The sequence below is a fragment of the Aquarana catesbeiana genome, linkage group LG10 (assembly GCF_042186555.1).
Source record: "Aquarana catesbeiana isolate 2022-GZ linkage group LG10, ASM4218655v1, whole genome shotgun sequence".
In the NCBI taxonomy this organism is placed as follows: Eukaryota; Metazoa; Chordata; class Amphibia; order Anura; family Ranidae; genus Aquarana; species Aquarana catesbeiana.
The window spans coordinates 180,555,405-180,578,230 of record NC_133333.1 but is presented as its reverse complement, the minus strand read 5'-3'; the positions used below and the strand labels follow the sequence as shown (position 1 = coordinate 180,578,230).

At 41.9% G+C, this 22,826-nt stretch overlaps 1 protein-coding gene across 1 annotated transcript in view; it reads right to left on the bottom strand.

The window, feature by feature from the left end:
- GPR157 (G protein-coupled receptor 157) overlaps positions 1-22,826 on the bottom strand; it is a 56,649-nt gene that overhangs the window by 2,767 nt on the left and 31,056 nt on the right. The window contains exons 3-4 of the mRNA XM_073603020.1: positions 15,633-15,846; positions 14,428-14,619 (exon numbers count right to left, since the gene is read on the bottom strand). Of these exons, the coding sequence (XP_073459121.1) occupies positions 14,428-14,619; positions 15,633-15,846 (406 nt within the window). The remainder of the gene's footprint in view (positions 1-14,427; positions 14,620-15,632; positions 15,847-22,826) is intronic.

Sequence of the window (22,826 nt, the reverse complement as noted above, 5' to 3'; positions counted from 1 at the left end):
TTTTTTTTATACTTCTGTCCCAGTGGAAAAAGCTCCCTTTAATTCTTGTCCTATAGTCAAAAAAGAAAGTGAAATAACATACAGTAAGTACACTCCTCACATTTTTGTAAATATTTTATTATATCTTTTCATGTGACACTTTGCTACAATGTAAAGTAGTGAGTGTATAGCTTGTATAACAGTGTAAATTTGCTGTCCCCTCAAAATAATTCAACACACAGCCATTAATGTCTAAACCGCTGGCAACAAAAGTGAGTATACCCCTAAGTGAGAATGTTCAAATTGGGCCCAACTAGCCATTTTCCCTCCCCGGTGCCATGTGATTCGTTAGTGTTACAAGGTTTCAGGTGTGAATGGGGGAGCAGGTGTGTTACATTTGGTGTTATCGCTCTCACTCTCTTTCTGGTCACTGGAAGTTCAACATGGCACCTCATAGCAAAGAAGTCTGTGGATTTGAAAAAAAATAAAAATTGTTGCTCTAACGATGGCCTAGGCTATAAGAAGATTGCCAAGACCCTGAAAATTAGCTGCAGCACAGTGGGCAAGACCATACAGCGATTTAACAGGACAGTTTCCACCCAGAACAGGCCTTACCATGGTCAACCAAAGAAGTTGAGTGCACGTGCTCAGCGTCATATCCCGAGGTTGTCTTTGGGAAATTGACGTATGAGTGCTGCCAGCATTGCTGCAGAGATTGAAGGTCAGCCTGTCAGTGCTCAGACCGTATGCTGCACACTACATCAAATTGGTCTGCATGGCTGTCATCCCAGAAGGAAGCCTCTTCTAAAGATGATGCACAAGAAAGCTCGCAAACAGTTTGCTGAAGACAAGCAGACTAAGGACATGGATTACTGGAACCATGTCCTATGGTCTGATGAGCCCAAGATAAACTTATTTGGTTGAGATGGTGTCAAGCGTGTGTGTGGCGGCAACCAGGTGAAGAGTAAAAAGACAAGTGTGTCTTGCCTACAGTCAAGCATGGTGGTGGGAGTGTCATGGTCTGGGGCTGCATGAGTGCTGCCAGCACTGGAGAGCTACAGTTCATTTAAGGAGCCATGAATGCCAACATGTACTGTAGCAGAGCATGATCCCCTCCCTTCAGAGACTGGGTCGCAGGGTAGTATTCCAACATGATAATGACCCCAAACACACCTCCAAGACAACCACTGCTTTGCTAAAGAAGCTGAGGGTAAAGGTGATGGACTTGCCAAGCATGTCTCCAGACCTAAACCCTATTGAGCATCTGTGGGGCATCCTCAAATGGAAGGTGGAGGAGCGCAAGGTCTCTAACATCTACCAGCTCCGTGATGTCTTCATGGAGGAGTGGAAGAATAAGAAGTGCTGGAAAATAATGGTGGCCACACAAAATATTGATACTTTGGACCCAATTTGGACGTTTTCACTTAGGGGTGTACTCACTTTTGTTGCCAGCGGTTTAGAGATTCATGGCTTTGTGTTGAGATATTTTGAGGGGACAACAAATTTACACTGTTATACAAGCTGTACACTCACTACTTTGTAGCAAAGTGTAATTTCTTCAGTGTTATCACATGAAAAGATATAATAGAATATTTACAAAAAAGTGAGGGGTGTACTCACTTTTGTGAGATACTGTATCTTAAAAGTCAAAGGTCATTCCCTCTTATACAGTTGGTCAGCAGAAAAAAAAAAAAAAATGTCCCCTTTGGAGCATTTCTCCCTCTATTTCGGTTTTAGATTTTTAACCACTTTATGTCCTGTGACAGTGGTCACATCGATGGGGTTTGAATCTCAACAGCATGGACAGAGACAGCAATAAAAACATGACGAGGATTTGAACACTTTCCCATTCTAGCCAAAATTGTATAAAGTTTTGGCTTTAGATACACTTTAAGTACCTCTAAAAATGTCTTCTGGCACCTTTATCAGTTTATCATTTTGAATGCTACAAGAATCTTAAATCAAAGACTAATTATTGTGCAGACCTTGTGTTATTACCCAAAGTGCTATAGCTTCTTTACAGTAAGACAGAGGGCTGGGATTACTAAAATGTGTCTGAGACAAGTGCTATCATAACTGGCGCCAATGCCTATAGCGACAAATCAGTTTCGATCTTTCATTTTTGTTCCACACAGGTTAGAAAATGAAATTTAAAAGCTTGGCTGTGCTCCACTTCAGACAAAAATTGTTCCAGACACTTTTTATTAATTAGTTCACCCAATATCTATGAGTAGGACTAATGAAACCCCTTACAAAATTATCATATTCAATTATGTACTGGGTCTTATTTTGGAATCTGTAATGTCTTTCCTAATAGTGTCCTCAAGAAGGACCTAATACAATAGGATGGGCCCTGGAATATTTGATATTGATTTTAAGGTTTAAATATGTAGATATATAAAAGAGCATAAGAGACAATTAGAAACCCTGAATTCGACAAACTATACAGAGGGATTAAACAACCTGCACACAAGCCTTACTCTCAGCCCCCAAAAACCCTGCACATACTAACCAATTAGCTTTAAATTTTCCTCATGGGGTACAAGTTTATCATAAACAAAAAATTGCGTTGCGCTTAGGATTACATCTAAGTATCCGCACACCCTAGTAGAGTCACATAAATAGATATAAAGTGCAATGTGCAGATAATATGGATCTAAGATCAACTCTGCATATTTAAATAAATATGTCAAAAAAGTGCAGTAAGGTGCCATGTACAATAAATCCCAAAGTGTAATGTGCAAATAGTGCGTATCTGAAATCATATAAGTAAATAAATAAAGTAAATAAATCAATATGGATCTGAAAACACCTTTGCATATATAAATAAATAATAATCCTTCGGGGTAGCGGCTAGTTCCTACCCAGTAGAAGGTCCTGGTGATGTCAGCGGAACAGTCACATGGTCTGCTGACATCACCAGGACCTTCTACTGGGTAGGAACTAGCCGCTACCCCGAAGGAAGTGCAGAGAAGACGTTGGTGGGACAGATGAGGAGGTTATACGATATTATGTTATAGAAGTCATGAAGAGGACGGTTTGGATGATATTATGAGATGAGATGTTTGTGGAGCCATAGAGAGTCTGCTTGGAGAATCATCTGTTATCAATCATTGAGCCCAGGGGTGGCTCCACAGCGTGTATTGACGCAGCTGAACACTGTGTCACACACTCTAAGGTGAGTGCAACCACATTGGGGGTCACCGAGGCACTTCAAGGCATGATTTGGGCACTTTGATTCAGCAACTGGAACTTTTCTCTGAAGCACTATTATATTATATAAATATTCCTTTTGGAACTTTTCACTGCACAATTGCTGTATTGGAAGATTTTTCACTAATAAGGACGATTGTAGTCTTTAATATCACTCATTACACAGTTTGGCTTATTTGTTTATTTTTTTCACTTATCACTTTATAATACAGTGGAGTTTTGCATGTGATATATATATACAGTATATTTTTTATAGTGCACTTTTTTTATTCAAGTATTAATATTTCGCTGTATTCATCTATTTATTTATATATGCAAAGGTGTTTTCAGATCCTTATTGATATATTTACTTTATTTATTTACTTATATGATTTCAGATACGCACTATTTGCACATTACACTTTGGGATTTATTGTACATGGCACCTTACTGCACTTTTTTGACATATTTATTTATTTAAATATGCAGAGTTGATCTTAGATCCATATTATCTGCACATTGCACTTTATATCTATTTATGTGACTCTACTAGGGTGTGCGGATACTTAGATATAATCCTAAGCGCAACGCAATTTTTTGTTTATGTTTCACCGCATGGTTATGAATACATGTTCTGCGTCTGCAGCTGGATATTTATTTCAGTTGGTTCTCCACTAAGGTATTGGATTATTGTGGCTCGCAAGATTTTTTTTCTCTGTACAAGTTTATCATGCCCCTTTCTATCTGCTCAATAACAGGCAGCTTTAGTGGCCAATAGGTTGAACAGCCTTTGACACTATCTGGAATTGTTGAAGCAAACTGATTGGGACATGCACCAAATCCGGCAAACGATTATCACTTGCAGTGGGGCTGTGCCCGCACTGCAAGGGTTAACTGCTCATTTATGTTTAGGGGAATAAAAGGAAATATTATACAATTATGCAAAAAAAACACTAAAGATCATTTCGGCATTAACAGCGCTCTCCTAGTGCTGCGCGCACTGTGTGCTAGAAAAGTTCAGTAATATCACTCAAGAAAAGTTCATAGAGCTAGATAATGTAGCATGCATCCACTCTAAAGTGCTGTGCTATACTCTGCAATCAAACTAAATCCTGTGAATTAGTGCATAATTACATATTCAGTGTTCAGGATCCTAATCCATATATACACATAAGTGCTCCTTAAATCAACATGTGCAATACAAATATTTATATCATATACAAACTAAATTGTTAACAAATTGTGCTATCCATTGGGTGCACTAAAGTGCTCAAATGTATCCATCAATAGATATCCTCAAAGTAACGTAATTGAAGTAAATCCTCGTGAAAGTGCTCCAAACTTATCCGAAGTGTCAACACTCTCGTGCTCCCCCCTAAGTAATTTTCCTCACCTCAGGGTGTGTGACAGCAAGTTAAGTTTGGTCAGACAGCGCTGTTGAACCACCCCTGGGCTCTATGATGTCTGGACTCTGCAGGTTCTTGAGCCATTCTATGGGTATAACCTCGGTGCCTCCATAATTTTCAGTGAGAACGCTCTGGTGCACTCTTATGGATCAGGATCCATTTGGTTGGGTCAAAATTATGTAATTATGCACCAATTCACAGGATTTAGTTTGATTGCAGAGTATAGCACGGCACATTGGTTTTATTAGTATTTTATTAGTATTTATTTAGCACATTTATATGGGAATGTGAACAGTGTCAGCAGCTGAAAATACTGTATATATAATATATATTTAAGTGAAAAAAAAATCTTGTGAGCTACTGGAATTTATCTATATTTATTCACTATAAAGTATTTATAGGACAGATGGGGTCTTTAAAATTCCGCCACCACTACACCACATGAGCTCCTCTCCTCTATGGTAATGAACGCACCACAAATGCGAATAAAGTAAGCCTTGCATCTCCAATCTTTGCTTGGCAAGTGATCACTCAAAATTGAAGAATCCTCCTCAAATCCCAATAATCCATATGACATGTAAAAAATTGGAACAAACTACATAAAACTTTATTCAAATTTCCCCATGCTTAAAATATGCTTACAAGAATAAAATTCCAAACTTGCGTTAAATGATAACAGTTGCTGTACAGCCAACCTGCCTGTGTACTCTCACCGCTTCCTGGATAACCTGATCGCGGTAATGCCCGGGACGAATTCCAAGCTGCCTACAGTGTAGAAAAGCCACGTGGTCATGCCCTAATGCGTTTCGTCATACCGACAACTGGACCTCACACGTGCAATGAAAAGCACCGATCTCGTTGGCGTCAATCACCTTGTATTAGGTTCCAGTGGAACTCCAATTTATTATTGTTAGTATTGGTGTTCAACTCTTGTGAAAACTCAATCAGGGAAGTTCCTGTACCAGACCAAATAAAGAACAGGTCGTCTATAAAGAGTTTGTAAAATAAAAGCTCACTTCTCCTTTTTCCAAAAATAAAATTTATCCTCATGAAGAGGTTAGCAAGACCAGGTGCAAAATTCACGCCCATCGCAACACCTCTTCTGAGTGTAGAATTTTCCATCACACCAAAAATAGTTGTGCGATAGGCAAAATTCTAATGCCATCCACAAAAACTTTGTATAATGATGCTGTATTACAGTGCACAGTGATGAGACATCAGCTGTTACCAAAAAGATGTCATTATGTTCAGGCAATGCCACCTCTTGCAGCATTTGTAAAACGTTTAGTGTCTTTCAGATAGGCTTTTGTATGTACGACACTCATCTACAAGAAATTATCCAAATATTGGCCAAGTGGATATTCCTTACTAATACATTAATCCTACTGGAATGAATGTAGAACTGGATTTGAACTGCTTCATAAGCGATTTTAAATTTACTCATGTGTATTAATTTTATTGTATTAATTATTCATTTGGATTGGAATTTAATTTTTTAAATTTAATTTAGGAATGACATGCTGATGGTCCATTTAACAATTATTTATTGTCTATGGTGTTACATTTAAAAGGATCACGCTTTTGATATATGTTAGTGATGTTATTTTAATTTAATCTGTATGTGATGTCAGTATTAATTATTTTAGAATTGTTCTAAGTATTTTGTCCAATGGGCATGAATGAGCCGGAACACATGCAGTGAGATTAACTGCAAGCTTGTTTTATTTGGGTTATTTTCCCTAGTACGAGTAGTAATATTAATGCTACCACTGTGCAGCTCTACGCTGAATGTTAAGACGTGTATTTTGGGAAGGGGGAGCGGAGAAATCCATTTTTAGGGTGTTTAAACCTAATACAATGTGATTGACGCCGACGAGATCGGTGCTTTTCATTGCATGTGTGAGGGCCAGTTGTCGGTATATCACTGGTCGTGGTGATGTCTGATTTGAGTGGTTTTGTTATGACCATCCAGGGTAAATGGGCTTGGAGGTTCTCTTATAAATGGAATGAGCTGTGCTGCGTGGCCACGTCCTCTGATGAAGACGTGATGACGAAACACATTAGGGCATGACCACGCTGCCTTTCTACACGGTCAGCAGCTTGTGACTCGTCCCGGGCATCACCGCAAGCAGGTTATCCAGGAAGCGGTGAGAGTACTCAGGCAGTCTGGCTGTACAGCAACACTTATTTAACGCGAGTTTGGAATTTTATTCTTGTAAGCATATTTTAGGCATGGGGGAAATTTGAAGAAAGCTTTAAACAGGATTACGCTATATAGTTTGTTCCCATTCTTTACATGTCATATGGATTATTGCGATTTGAGGAGGATTCTTCAATTTTAAGTGATTACTTGACAACCAAAGATTGGAGATACAAGGCTTACTTTATTTGCATTTGTGGTGAATTACCATAGGGGAGAGGAGCTCATGTGGTGTGGTGGTGATGGAACTAAAAGATCCCATCTGTCCTATAAACACTTTATAGTGGATGCATGCAACATTATCCAGCTCTATGAACTTTTAATGAGTGATATTACTGAACTTTTCTAGCACACAATGCACAGCACTAGGAGAGGGCTGTTAATGCCGAAATGATCTTTAGTGTCTTTTTTGCATAAGTGTATATGATTTTATTTGATTTATAGCAGCAGCCTATTGTGCAAAATGAGGGCCCTGTTCTGGATGGGAGGATATGGAGAGACAGCCCACCTACAGGGGGGGGGGTTGGAGAGCCCTGTCTGCCAGGGAGCAGAGGATCAAATAAGTAAAATGGTTTCTCCTCTCCCCCAGACAAAACAAGCCTTTGTTTTCCATTATTTTTTCTCTGCCTGGAGTTGGCTTTTAGTAATTATTTTATTTTTTAGCCTTTTTTTTTTTTTTTAAGTTGTGCTTTACAGCTACATTGCAGGGAATAATCAAAGGGGTTGTAAGGTAGAAGGTTTTTTAATCTTAATGCATTCTATGCATTAAGATTAAAATAGGATTTTTATAACAGTTTACCTGTAAAATTCTTTTCTTTTGAAGTACATCACGGGACACAGAGCCATAGTAATCACTATGTGGGATGTCCCATAGCAATGCCAACTGAGGGGAGGAAGACACAACAGAATGAGGGCAACATGAGACTAGAGGAGTTATACTGCTGCCTGCAGCAAACTACGCCCAAAGGCGATAGCCTCATGCCTTTTTACATCTACCTGATAGAATCTGGTAAATGTATGGATTGAAGACCAAGTTGCGGCCTTGCAGATTTGAGCCATGGAGGCTTAGTGATGCACTGCCCACGGAGCACTAACAGTCCTAGAGGAGTGCATTTTGATTTGAGAGGGTGGAATCTACCTCTTTAAACCATAAGTTTGAACGATTACTTGTCAAATCCATTTAGAAATAGTAGATTTCGATACTGCTGGTCCTCTTTTAGGACCTTCAGGAAATACGAACAAAACATCCGTTTTCCGAATCTGATCCGTCGCCTTTAAGTAGACTTTGACTGCTCTCACCACATCAAGAGAATGTGGTGATTTTTCTTCCATAGAACAGGGTTCTGGAAAAAATGAAGGTAAAAAGTTAGGATGAGGACGCAATACTATCTTATCCTTGTGAACAATAATAATATGGCTCTTTACAAAAAAGAGCAGCAGATATGGTTACCAGAAAAAATAGTTTCCTTGTCAAAAAGGACCAAGGGAATATGTCGTATTGGCTCAAAAAAGGCTGTTTTTGTAATGCCGACAAAACTAAATTCAAGTCCCAAGGGTTCAGGAGTAGGGATGAGCTTCGAGTTCGAGTCGAACTCATGTTCGACTCGAACATTGGCTGTTCGCAAGTTCACCGAACAGCGAACAATTTGGGGTGTTCGCGGCAAATTCGAATGCCGCGGAACACCCTTTAAAAGTCTATGGGAGAAATCAAAAGTGCTAATTTTAAAGGCTAATATGCAAGTTATTGTCATAAAAAGTGTTTTATGAGCCATGGTAGGGGTACTTATGTACTTATGTACCCCCTTACCATTTCACACAGGGGGGGGGCCGGGATCTGGGGGTCACCTTGTTAAAGGGGGCTTCCAGATTCCGATAAGCCCCCCGCCCGCAGACCCCCACAACCACCGGCCAGGGTTGTGGGGATGAGGCCCTTGTCCTCATCAACATGGGGACAAGGTGTTTTGGGGGGCTACCCCAAAGCACCCTCCCAATGTTGAGGGCATGTGGCCTGGTACGGTTCAGGAGGGAGGGGGGGCCGCACTCTTGTCCCCCCCTCTTTTCCTGCGGCCTGCCAGGTTGCGTGCTCGGATAAGGGTCTGGTATGGAATTTAGGGGGAACCCCACGTCATTTTTTTTTTAAAATTTTGGCCGGGGTTCCCCTTAATATCCATACCAGACCTGAAGGGCCTGGTATGGAATTTAGGGGGACCCCCACGTCATTTTTTTTTTTTAATTTTGGTTCGGGGTTCCCCTTTGGGGAATTCCCATGCCGTTTTTATCAATGAACTTCTATGTGTATTGTCGGCAATGCAATAGCCGCGGGTAGTTTTAAATGAGTTTTTTCCTTCAAAATGTCATTTTGCTGTCAGACTGTTCTAAACACAGGAAACATGCGCCCCTTTACAGGCACACTATAGACACCCCCCAGGTACGAAATTTAAAGGGATATTACACTTTTATTGTTTGACTTTAAGCATTATTAAAATCACTGCTCCTGAAAAAACGTCCGTTTTTAAAACTTTTTTTTGCATTGATCCATGTCCCCTGGGGCAGGACCCAGGTCCCCAAACACTTTTTATGACAATAACTTGCATATAAGCCTTGAAAATTAGCACTTTTGATTATTCATGTTCGTGTCCCATAGACTTTAACGGTGTTCGCATGTTCGAACAAACTTTTTTCCTGTTCGCATGTTCTGGTGCGAACCGAACAGGGGGGTGTTCGGCTCATCCCTATTCAGGAGTGACCTAACCGGAGATTAAGCCATGTTACCCCCTGAATAAAGTTATGAACCAAAGAATGTGAAGCAAGTGGTCGTTGAAATAATAGCGATAAGGCCGAGATCTGTCCTTAGAAAGTACTCAAGGCCAGCTTTATATCTTACCCCATCTGCAGAAAGTCAAGGATTCTACCTATGACCTATTTCCTGGGGTGCCAACCCCTGCTTTCACACCAGAAGACATATGCTTCCCAGACTCCATAATATATAATTATGAAGGCCGGCTTCTTTGCATTAACCAAGGTAGATACCACTGAACCTGACAGCCCACGCTACTTCAGAGTGTGGGCCTTAATAGCCAAACCGTTAAATTTAGCATTTGTAAGGCAAGATGGAATACCGGACCTTTGCGAGAGAAGGTCTGGACATGGTGATAGGGTCCATGGGACCCCTACCGCCATCCTTATGATCTCTGCATACCAAGATCTTCTGGACCATGCTGGGGCCACAAGAATCACCAACTTCCCTTCCTGCTTGATCCTGTGAAGAAGTCGTGGACGCATGCAGAAAAGGAAATAATGCATAAATCAGTAAAACTGATTTCATGGGAACACCAAGGCACCTGTTCCGCATGCTAGCGGATCCTTTGTTCTTAACATAAAGATGTCGATCTCTCTGTTGAACCTGGACGCAAACAGATCTATGTCTGGGATCCCCCATCTTTGACCTATTGTCAGAAAGATATCGGGGTGAAGGAACCATTCTCCTGGGAACAACTGCTGGCGACTCAAAATAGACCGCCTGGTAAATTTCTATTCCTAGAATGAAAAACTGCCGATAGGCAAGGTACATTGTTTTCTGCCCAAGATAGGATATGATTCACCTTTCTCTGGGCCGCACAACTTCTTGTGCCCCCTAGGTGATTGATATAGGCCACTGCTGTGGCATTGTCGGATTGGATCCTGACAGGAAAGCTCCGTATTTTAAACGTCCAGGCCCTCAGGACCAAGCGCTCTGCCCGAATCTGTAGAATGTTAATGGGCAAGGTTATTTCTGATCTGGACCACTTCTCTTGGACAGTTGCCTCTTCCAGGACTGCTCCCCAACCTAAAAAAAGTTGGCGTATGTTATCACTTCCTAGGTAACTGTAGGAAGGATTTTCCCCTTTGCAGATGTTGGCTATTAACCATAAACTGAGGATCCGGCGCACCTTTGGAGTCAGACACACTGGAAAATCTAGAGCTTGAACCCTCTTCTTCCAAGCAGATGAGATACGGTTTTGCAGCAGTCTCGAATGAAACTGAGCATAGGGAAGGGCCCTGAATGAAGCCACCATCTTTTCCTCATGCAAGGTGAATAGAAGGATTCATCTTGCTTCGATCACCTTAATCAGTTCCTTTATGGTGCTGATCTTTGCCTGGGGCAAGAATACCCTTTTCTGGGTGTATCTATGAACAGACCCATAACCTCCTTAATGGTTTTAAGGAAGATTTCTCTAGGTTGAGAATCCAACCTAGGTATTCCAGGTAGTTGAATGTAGTGACCATACTTTGGTCTAAGTGGGCTACCGACTGGTCTATCAAGAGCCAATCGTCTAGGTAAACTATAATCGTTATACCTTGGGCCCTTAATCTGACTAGAGGAGGGGCCAGAACCTCTGTAAACACTCAAGGTGCAGTAGCTAGAGCAAAAAGCAGAGCTACAAACTGAAAATGAAGATTTTCTATCTTGAAGTAGATATTACTGGTGAGCGGGGAAATATGCCTCAAGGAGGTATGCACCCTTGACGTCAAAAGTTCTCCTCCTTGTAGGATGGAGACAACTGATTGGATTGACTTCAATGCGAAAAAGAGCGGATATCCAGGAACCGGTTTAGATTCTTGAGATCCAGAATGGGTTTGGACATCTCCATTCGATTTTGCCGTGAAAAAAGGTTTGAATAAAACCTCAACCCAAGCTCTTTCATGGGGCCCAGCATGGTCACTCTTTGCAAAAGGATGGTCTAATGCTAGAAAGAGAGACTTCTTTTTCTCTGGATCTTTAGGAACGTTTGATGTGAGAAAATGAGGAGACGGGAACTCTTGAAACTCCAGATTGTACTCTAGAGCTATTGAAGAAGCCACCCATCTGTCTTGACATTCTTTCTGCCAGACCCTTGAGAACTGCAGAAGTCTCTCCCCCCCCCCAGGTGAGTGGGGGCGCCCCCTCATAAGGAGGCTTTAGTATCTTGTTTGTAGGTTTCTTTTGTCCCTGGGCTTGACCCTGAGGATTACCTCTTGAACTTGACAGCGGAAGCCGTCGTGACTGCCTGGAGGCTGATGCCCCTGGCACTGGAGAAGGAGCTTGTTTAAATGAAAAACATTTACTCCTTTTCTTAAAGCGGTTGTATACCCGCTGACACTTTTTTTTTATATACCCCTGTAAGGCAAAAGGCATAATGAGCTAGTATGCAGCGCATACTAGCTCATTATGAAATACTTACCTTAGAACGAGGCGTCCGTATCTTACCTGGTCCACGCCGAGGTAGCTGACATGTTGCCTCGGTGTGTCTTCCAGGTATCGCGGCTCCAGCCATGTGAGTGGCTGGAGCCGCGATGTCATCACTCCCGCGCATGCGCGCGGGAGTTTTCTTTCCCGGCAAGGTCCGGCAACTGCCGGGCCTTCAGCCGAGAATCCCCTGTGCGCATGCGCCGCTGCAGTCAGCGGCTCATAGCAAGGGGAATATCTCCTAAACCGTAAACCGCATTGGGATGCGATTAAAGCCACTAACCTTTTTCCCATCCTATCATGGCTGAAGAAAAAAAAACTTTTTTAGAAATATAGGCAGGGGCTGCAGTGTTGTAAACAGTTGCAAACATTCCATGGCCTATGAAGGCTCACTCTGACCAGCCACCCCCTCTCAGGGGAGGATGCCATTGTAGAGATTAGTTTTAGGCTTTCAGAGCTTGAGGGAGACCCTTTAGCCCCATCTTGGGGTGTTTCTACCTCCCCTTCTGACCATAGCCGATGTATAAATGCAGAGGTACTACAAGAATCGCATCCACTGCTTTGAGCAATAGTCCAGTCACTGCCGCTGCTATTAACGCTCAGCCTGATGCAAATAGTAAATGTGTCAATAGGAATGCCTGTGTCACCAACCTCTTACAAGGCCCTCTTTGCTCTTGTGTCCCTTCGACAACTTGCAGCAGCAAAAATGGAGCTTTTAAAACACACTCCCGCGCAGGACGCCAACGCTGCGCTAAGCACCGCCCCCTCCACTGCACTGCGCCCCCCTCCTCTCTTTTTCAAAAGATAGTTTTCCCGCGTGAGCGCAGGCCTCCAATCCGAGATCGGCTTGTGTGCGAGGGAGGGATGGCGAGGAGGAGACCTAGACAAGCCGCCGTGCAGGGGCGGTAGGAAAACGGAGCGGCATGCCGATCGTTTTTAGCTTTCCCCTTTCCAGGCAGAGGGGGAGAGCCTTGTCCAGGTGGGGGGTGTCTGGTAGAAGAAAATCCCCCCCCCCCCCCAAACTTACCGGAAGTCTGCCTGCTAGCCGGAGGAAAAAGCCTGCTGCTTCCTGACACAGTGTGATCTCTGTGGAAAGCATGAGAAGGTAGGTGCTCTATACAGCCCCCAGTGGTGACTCTTAGGCATGACAACATTTACTTTATTTTTTTTGAAAGGAGACATTTCATAAGAAAATTCAAAATTCCTTAGAAAATCTCCACTTACCTTTCCCACCGCAGGGTTTTCTGTGGTAAAACCCTTCACAGTGGGTTCCGTTAACAAACCTTCAGGAACCGGGAACCCTCAGGGAACCCGTAATAGAACCCCGCCAGTAAAAAACTTTATGGCTGAAAATACCAAAGTACTGGATCCTGGGGTCCAGCTCTCTAAAAAAGAGAAGCGTTACAGGCAAAATCTTGTTTCTTCAGACACGAGCCCGGGTGCCATTCAATTCAGCCTAAAAGACATTTTGAATAGATCCGGCTGCATAGCTGGCCCCAGCAAGGATTGCTCTAGCGGAGCTCAGCACAGCACATCTTTACTCGTGACCAACACCTTAGACACTGGCGAGAAAACTGAGGTACTCCCGGTATGGGAGGGGTTATATAGGGAGGCAACTTCCTGTTTAGGGTGTACCAGTGTCCAGCACCTGAAGGTGGCCTATAACCCACATAGCGATTACTTTGGCTCCGTGTCCCGTGACGTACGATTAAAGAAAAGCCTTTTGTGTGCAGCAGCCTCCCCAGTACCCCCTAATACTTACCTGAGGTCCATCTCTGTCCAGCGATGTCCACAGTTCCCTTGGCCTTTGGAGACTCACTCCTGATTAGCTGAGAAACAGCAGCGGCGCCACTGGCTTCTGTGACTGTCAATCAAAGTCAGTTAGCCAATCAGGAGGAAGGGGGGTGAACGGCAGCTCTGTGTCTGAATGAACACACGGACCTGCAGCTCGGCTGCCCCCATAGCAAGCTGCTTGCTGTGGGGGCACTCGACAGGAGGGAGGGGCTCAGGAGCAGCAAAGAGGGACCCGAGAAGAGATGGATTCAGGCTGCCCTGTGCAAATCCACTGCAACAAAGCAGGTAAGTATACCATGTTTGTTATTTAAAAAAAACACAAGACTTTAGAATCACTTTAAAATGCTGCATTTAACCTTCATACGGGCAGCCTACCGTTAAGGTGATTTCGTTTTTTTCTCTTGCATTTATTTGTTCTTTACTATTTAAATGCAAATAGTTGCCAGTAGCCTTAACCAATCATTGGTCCTATACAGAAATCTTCACATATTTGGCTTTCTGGTAGTTTGGAACACCTTGACTGTAGCTTTAGAAGGAGATTTTCTGACATTAAACAGCTGCAATGTTCTCTGGCTGTTATTAGTCCAATGATTAATTATCCTTGTCACTTAGAGTTGCAGTTTACACTGGAATAATAAAACATTACTTACGTGTAATACGACAAGGATGGGGTTGTGCACTGCTGGAGACTCACAAAGAGTCAGGATAAATCGGATGGTGCTCCAGATACGGAGAAAGATGAATATAACAGGGATGAAGACCAGCTTCTTGTCAGCTATCGTTCTGGGCTGGTAAACAGGCGCAGCGGACAGGATTGGACGATATTCTGATAAGGCCCTATGCTGGAGAGAGAAGGTCACATTATAAATGATACAAACACATGAACATTAAGAACAATGATCTGTATATGGACTGCAGGAAGACTTCAGTCTGTAAATGGTCAGTTTAACGCTTTAACCACTTAAAGACTAAAACTTCTGACACTTGTTGCTTGCAAGTTAAAATCAGTCATTTTTGCTAGAAAATGACTTAGAACTCCCAAACGTTATATTATATTATAATATATATATATATATATATATATATATATATATATATATATATATATTCATTTTATCAGAGACCCTAGAGAATAAAATGGTGGTTGTTACAATATTTTATGTCACAGTGTATTTTCGCAATGCAATTTTTGGAGAAAAAAAATACACTTCAATGAAAAAAAACAAAAAAACTAAAAAGAGTAAAGTTAGCCCAATTTTTTTGTATAATGTGAAAGATGTTATGCCGTGGGATTCGTGATCTTTATTCTAAGCAAAAAAATTGTGATTCTCATCTTGTCCAGAATCGTGCAGCTCTACCAGTAACATAGGTTATCACATGCTGTGGTTCCTATTGATGACCCCTCTGTCACTACCGTGTCCTGTAGTAACGTAGCAGCAAGCAGAAGAAAACCATAGCACCTGCGGGAGTCCTGGCTAAGATTTAACACAATTTAAAAATTTAAGTATTAAATTTCTTTTTTTAAGGATGCTTGTGGTTTAATATTTTTAGAATAGCAACAGGGTACCTTTAGATTAAAAAGAAAAACTATGGCCCAAACAGAAACCTTTCTACAGTTTTTAATGGCAGAGCAGAATGCCGTAGTTCCATTCTCTGACCCTTACATCAGTATAGGATTCAACAGTGACACAGGCATTAGAAAAGCTACAGGCACAGATTATAGGATCTCTCCTCTTGCAGTGGCCTGACAGTTTGAATTTTTCAGACATGACAGGGTCCCATTAAACATGTAGGCTTAGTGACCAAAAAATGTACACATAGAGACATTGAGAGCAATGAATGAAGAGTACTATACCGCTCTGCCAATGTGCTTCTTTATATGGATGTAGAGAAAAGGCAAGACAAGGTAAGCCAGGATCTCCCACACTTTTCCAGCCAACAGCATCCATGTGAGCCTGTCCTCCGCATCTATTTTGATCCAGCACCACCCCACTGAAACATAGGATGCGTCATAGCCAATCTTCTGTAGGCATACCGCAGCAATGGTTATTACCAGCGGAACTCCCCAGCTGTAGGAGAGAAATAAAAGTATCTGTGAAGTACAATTAGCACATCACTATACTACCATATGCACGCACACGCTACATCACTGATCAAATAAAAAAAAAAAAGTCTTCTAAATACCCAAAATTTTATTTGGCTGTGGTGCAAGATGGCCACAGCCAGAAATGCTGGGTAGTGGAGTTTACAGTGATTTCTCAGCTCAATAAAGCATGGAGACATTGATGGATGGGCAAGTTTGCTTTGAATAATAAAAATGAAGGATAAGTTCACCTTTTGTAACATATTCAGGGTGCAACGTGTAACACGTAACAGATGCCCCGGCCCCCAGTTTTGACATTTTGCAGGGGATCTTCTCTTCCCACTAGCTGTCACCACCTAAAAAGAAATGCGAGGCTCCAGCCACGTCATTCATTCACAGTATTTTGTGAATAGGAAAACTACAAGTCCCGAAATCCTTTGCAGCAGTTGGCTTGCAGTTCTTAATGCACTACCAGGGCGTTGTTGATTGCTCCTGGTAATACACTGAGCTTCCCGTTAGAGTGTAACTGCCTGCCCGTATCGGACGTAAGGGAAGACAGATAAAAAGACAGCTTGCAGGACCATGGTATTACACCCATAATCTGCTGATCTTTGTGCAATGCTTTACAGGTACTTCTCAAAAAAAAATAAAAATGATTATATATATCCAAATATATATATATATATATATATATATATATATATATATATATATATATATATATATATATATAAAAAATAGTATATTTCTTTTACCTGCAAAAAAATGTACGTTTGTAAGAGTGAACTTATCTTTTAAATATAGTGTTTTTGGTTTGTGGAGCTCAGATGTAGTGTAGTTCGCTTTAATCACACTAGGGGGTGTGTCAACCTGTTATTTCACCGGCTGACTATGAAACTGTTCTGTTGTTCCCAGTACTGGCAAGGAGTGTACATTTCTTGATTAGCTTTGAAGAAAACAGGAAAGGGGCTTCATGGAAAAAACTGGCAAGGTCACAAGATATTTTGGATGTTTTAAACAGCATAAAAGAGAGAAAAAAACAAAAAAATCAGTGACTATTAATGTTATGAGGACCTGTCCAGTGATTCAACGCTGTCCTCACAGGGGCCAGTACTTCACTGGTCTTCGGGTCACCGGCGCAGGCCCTATTTACTATGGGAAGCTGGCTGTGACTCCTTGCAACTACACAGCTGGCTCCCCATTGTGCACGCGCAAGTGCTGTGCTTTGTGAATGGATCAGCAGCCTCCTGGGACATAGGATGTGGTCCAAGATATTGCATGCGGGGGTGGGGGGTGAACTTCTGCTGGGACCGTTTAGGCGATTCTAGTAGAAGTGGGAGCAGGTACCTGTCAAAACTAAGTATTCGCTCAGGAAAGGGAAGATAGGTTGCAACTTCTTCTTTTAAAGCAGAGCTTCATTTAAAAAGGGAAGTGCAATTGTTATTGTAGGCTAACATGAATCTGAGTTTACATGTACTTATATTTTCATTTGCACAACATTAAAAAAAAAAATTAAAAAAAAACATAAAACTCAAAACGGAACTCCAGAAATTATATTTTTTATTGGTTTTGAATGTGTTGCATAGGAAGTAAAGCCTCTGCTTTTTGTGTCCCTATTTGGGGGATTTCTCCTCACTTCCTGTCCTAGTAAAAAGTGGTGACTAGAACAGGAAATTAAAAATCTCACTTTATTATGAGACACCGACAGCATTAATAACATTATGTGGAGCAGAGGACAGTTAAGCTGGCCATACACTAATAGTGTTTTTTTTTTTTTTTGGATCAGTCTGTAGGCTAACAACAGATTCTCGTATTTTTGACAGCCAGTTCCCCCATCTATCAGAATACCCAAACAGCGACTGCATCCAACTAGATGCAGTTTCTTTTCAGATGACAATTTTCTGCAGGGTTCCTTCAAATTTTCAGTCAAAAGATGTGGAACAGGAGGCAGCCAACGTTGTCACCCACTGAGCAAAGTTTATATCGTGTATGGCCAGTTTTAGAACCTTTGCTGGGTTACAGCATTGATAAAGGAAGGCTGAAACAACCAAAGTCGCATGAACTTAAAACATGACCATTCATAATTTGCTTTCTAATTATTTTTTCTAAATAGACATGTAAAGGATGGAATAGAAATGCACAGAAGAGAACAACAGCAGGATTTAGGATTCTCAATGTTTTCCAATCAGATATAAATAGCCTCATCTCATCAGCCGGAGCATCTCAGATTGCATCTGGTGACACTCATAACCTTGTGTCTGCTCCTAAAGCACCCGATGTCAGGACCCGGTGCCAGCGCTTCTGAACAGAATGGACAGGGGTCTCCTTTTAACACTGCTAACTCTGCAACTCTGACCCCAATCTCAAAGACAAAAGACAAGCGTGGAATAAAATCCTAAAGCAAATTTGACATTAAGCTTTTTTGCTGTTCTAGCTGGCAAATTATTTGTGATTCTGTTCAGTCGCTTTTGTGATTCATACAGCTCTGTCCCAACCAGAGGTTGCAACCACTTTTTCTATTAGCGTTAAAGTGCATCTAAAACACAAAAGAAAAAATGTAATATATTGCAGTTTATCAGGCTTTCGTTGTGATTGTTTTCATTTGTGAAAATTTTTAGCAGATACAGAAATAAATATTTGTTGCTCTTGCTAGAAATAGTGTAGTTTTCAACTCTTGTGGTGTGTCAAAGCGATCTCTCTTTTGTAAACTACTAGTCCCATCAATCCACCATGTAATGGAGATAAACAAAGATAAACATTTGAAGTCCAGCCTTTGTGACAACCATGGCTCCTTGCATAGATACGAAGGAGAAACGTGTCTTTTTTGCTGAGTCTGGGGTGCCATTAACTGCTTATTCTCTGCACCTGAAAGCATGTTCACAGTGTTGATATCTGAACAGTGCAACAAAGCCCTAATAGGCTCAGAGAGGTGCTCCTCCACTTTCCATGCTGTACAGAAGGCTATGGCTCATGTACACTATTTATTTTGTTCATAAACGACCTGGAAGATGGGGTAAACAGTTTAATCTCTGTATTTGCGGACAATACTAAGCTAAGCAGGGCAATAACTTCTCCGCAGGATGTGGAAGATCTGAACAAATTCATGGGGTGGGCAACTACATGGCAAGTGAGGTTTAATGTAGAAAAATGTAAAATAATGCATTTGGGCGGCAAAAATATGAATACAATCTATACACTGGGGGGAGACCCTCTGGGGGGGATCTAGGATGGAAAAGGATCTGGGGGTCCTAGTAGATGATAGGCTCAGCAATGGCATGCAATGTCAAGCTGCTGCTAACAAAGCAAACAGAATATTGGCATGTATTAAAAGGGGGGATCACCTCCAGAGATAAAATGATAATTCTCCCGCTCTACAAGACTCTGGTCCGGCCGCACCTAGAGTATGCTGTCCAGTTCTGGGCACCAGTCCTCAGGAAGGATGTACTGGAAATGAAGCGAGTACAAAGAAGGGCAACAAAGCTAATAAAAGGGTCTGAAGGATCTTAGTTATGAAGAAAGGTTGTGAGCACTGAACTTATTCTCTCTGGAGAAAAGACGCTTGAGAGGAGATATGATTTCAATATACAAATACCATACTGGCGACCTCACAATAGGGATACAACTTTTTTGCGGAAGGGAGTTTAACAAGACACGTGGCCACTCATTAAAATTAGAAGAAAAGAGATTTAACTTTAAACTATGTAGAGGGTTCTTTACTGTAAGAGCGGCAAAGATGTGGAATTCCCTTCCACAGGCGGTGGTTTCAGCGGGGAGCATAGATCGTTTCAAAAAACTATTAGATAAGCACCTGAACGACCGCAAAATATAGGGATATACAATGCAATACTGACATATAATCACACACATAGGATGGACTTGTGTCTTTTTTCAACCTCACCTACTATGTAACAAAGACTAGGTTGACCATCGGCCGCGGGAAAACGCATAATGTGGCAAAATCGATTTTGCAGTGTTATGCGGCCAGCGGTCAAAACTTTCCTATCCTTGAACTTCCCCTAACCGAAGCAGCTCCTAAACGCTGGTAAAAGTATATGTGTGCATGGACACATAAGCTTTTATGGAGTGGAGTTTAGGAGCTCTGGCAAAACAAAATGCCAAAAGCTCCTAAACTCAAGTGTAATATGAGCCCTATCCTGAAGACAGATTTGTGACACATACGCTACCTGTATTTAGAAAACTTGTTACATTATTTTACAAATACATAAGCAGATTGTTTCAGTTTTAGAATTTAAATGTAATTTATAAGGCACCTAAAAATGCTATGCTGTAGGCTCCTTTCACACTGGCAGTCAGGGGCCGGTAAAAATAGGTGGCTGATCTGCGTTTTTACTGCAGCCCTCCACCCTTATACAAGCGGACTTTGTGCCGCTCATGAAGCTGCACATTTCCCCGTCACAATGCTTTGTATCGCTGTGTTGCAATTTTAACGTGACATGCAGAGTTTGACAGCCGACCTGCCAAACTCTCCCCGCGAGTCAAGTGCTTGGCTCTCAGTTCCAGCATGGTCGGTCATGCAATGCAAAAGCGCCATTGGACAGTAAAAGAAAATGAAAATGGCAGGGGGTGGTAAATACTGCTGCTAGTGTGAAATAAGCCTTAGGCCCCTTTCAAACTGGGGCCGCAATCACATTTTAGCTGCACTTTCGACTGCCAGCGCGGCGTTTTAACCCCAAACAAGGGGTTAAAAACTCCTGTGCTGCTTCGCTTCAGAAATGCTTTTCAGGTGCTCCGGAAGCACTGCCTATTAATTTCAATAGGCAGGGCGTTTTGGGAGCACTAAATACAGGACTCCCAACCAGCCCCAAAGATGCTGCTTGCAGGACTTTTCGGAACATCCCGCAAGTGCACCGCCCGAGTGTGAAAACTCCCACTAGAATGAATGGGAGGCGGTTTTCAGGCGCTTAGCAGAGGCTATTTCCAGCGCTAAATCGCCTGAAAACTGCCCCAGTGTGAAAGGGGTCTTAGTGTACAAAGACAATTCAGATAACTCTGTTCCTGAAGGAGCTTGGGGTATATTGTCACTATCACAAGCAGAGTGTAGCCCTGGAAGCTATACATGCATGGGCTGTGGAGAAACTGGCACTCCAAGAGAGACGTCACAAATACACGGGGAAAACAAACTCCACACAATGCATAGTTTCTGGTGGGTATTTAACCCTGGTCCACAAAATTAGAAGGCAAGAATGCAGTTCATGCCATCATGCAATTCATCCTTAGTAAGAATGACATTTTAGAAATAAACAATTATCTACATTTTTTTCAATAGAAAACTAAATGCATTGTATTATTTACTGTTAGCTGTAAAGCACCGCTAGTTTCTTAGCTGCTAGCGGGGCGCTTTTAACCCCTGTTAGCAGCCAAAGCGCTGCCCATCCATTTCAATGAGCTGGGGTGGTGTAGGAGCGCTGTATACACCGCCCTAAAGATGCTTGCAGGACTTTTTTTCCTGTCCCGCTAGCGCGCTGCCCCAGTGTGAAAGCACTCAGGTTTTCACACTGGGGAGGCATGAAAGGCTGTTTTCAGGCGCTTTACAGGTGCTATTTTTAGCGCTAAAACGCCTAAAAACTGCCTCAGTGTAAAAGGGGTCTTATAGGATATATGACGTAGCAGGGGGTGTGTCAAATATCTGCAAAGAGACTACTGAATCCACACAGAAGCAAAAGTCCTGCTTTGCAGCATGCTGGCAGGGGGCAGGCTTTTCTACTCAGACTGTGGCTGCTTTATAAAGAAAAAGAACTGTAAGCTTTTTGTTTTGATACATTTAGTGGATGTACACTGAAAGCTCAATTGGGCTTTAAAATGGTTACTCAAAAACAACTCTACTTCAGCTTTCAACAGTTCAGGGTAGCAGTTCAGGGTAGCCCAGTAGAACAATAAGACATTATTTCTCATTTAGCACTAAAGAATGAATTACCATTAATAGGTCTGTAATCAGCTCCTTTCATGGGATAAATGGGCACAAAGTTTTATTCAATCCTGAGCTGGCTAATCTGGTCAAACTATAAACCTTGCAAACAAATTATGGAAACTATAAGATCCAATAACAAAGACATCCAAATTCCCTTAGAATAATCCCCCACAGTCTTCCACTTAATGCCATTCTAAGCTATAAAGCAACAGATATATTTTCAGATTACTGATCTTTAAAGTGTAAGAAAATGATTTCATGTGAAATAGCAATAAAATTTACAAAATGTAGTAGACCTGCCAAAAAGCCAGCGTGGCTATGTCTGTGCAGCCACTACATCCTGAATGACAGTAATGGGACTGCTTGCATGGGAATGAATGGAACACCAGTGCATTCCTGTGTGGGTAAACACAGCTCTCCATAGATGTATGGTTATGTACACCCCATGTGAACAAGATAAAAAAAAAAGCTGTATAATCTGTTGTCAGGGCCAGATTGATTCTATTTGCTCTCTAAGTCACCTATTCTGTACCCTCTTTTTCTACCCCAGTATACTGGCTTGCCTTATTACCACATACATTATCACAGCTACTATTTATCCCCCCCCCCCCATATCACATACTCAGGGCCCATTACACAGTCGGCAGGTTCTATCGCCTCTCTGAAAAGCAAACCACAGTGGGAAACTTTTTCAGAGGCAGTTTAGAGTTGGTTTATAGGCATTTAGAAGGCATTACTACCATCTCCTAAATGCGCTTTTGTTTTTTTATACATTGAAATACTATGCAGCAACTGCATGGCAATCATTTGGCACTACTTGTCAAACTCAACTAGTTAAACTTGTTGCACCACAAAATGAAGCATTGTGGTCAGGGCAATGGAGACCAACCTGAGCGGAGGCCATGTCACACTGTAAGTGGGGTGGGGGGGGGGGGCTTGTGGTCACCAAAGAGTTGATCAACCCTATACTCAATCACCTAAGTGAACTTAGCCTTAAAAATCTTTTCAAAAGCTCCCCTCCACTAACAGCTTTTTTC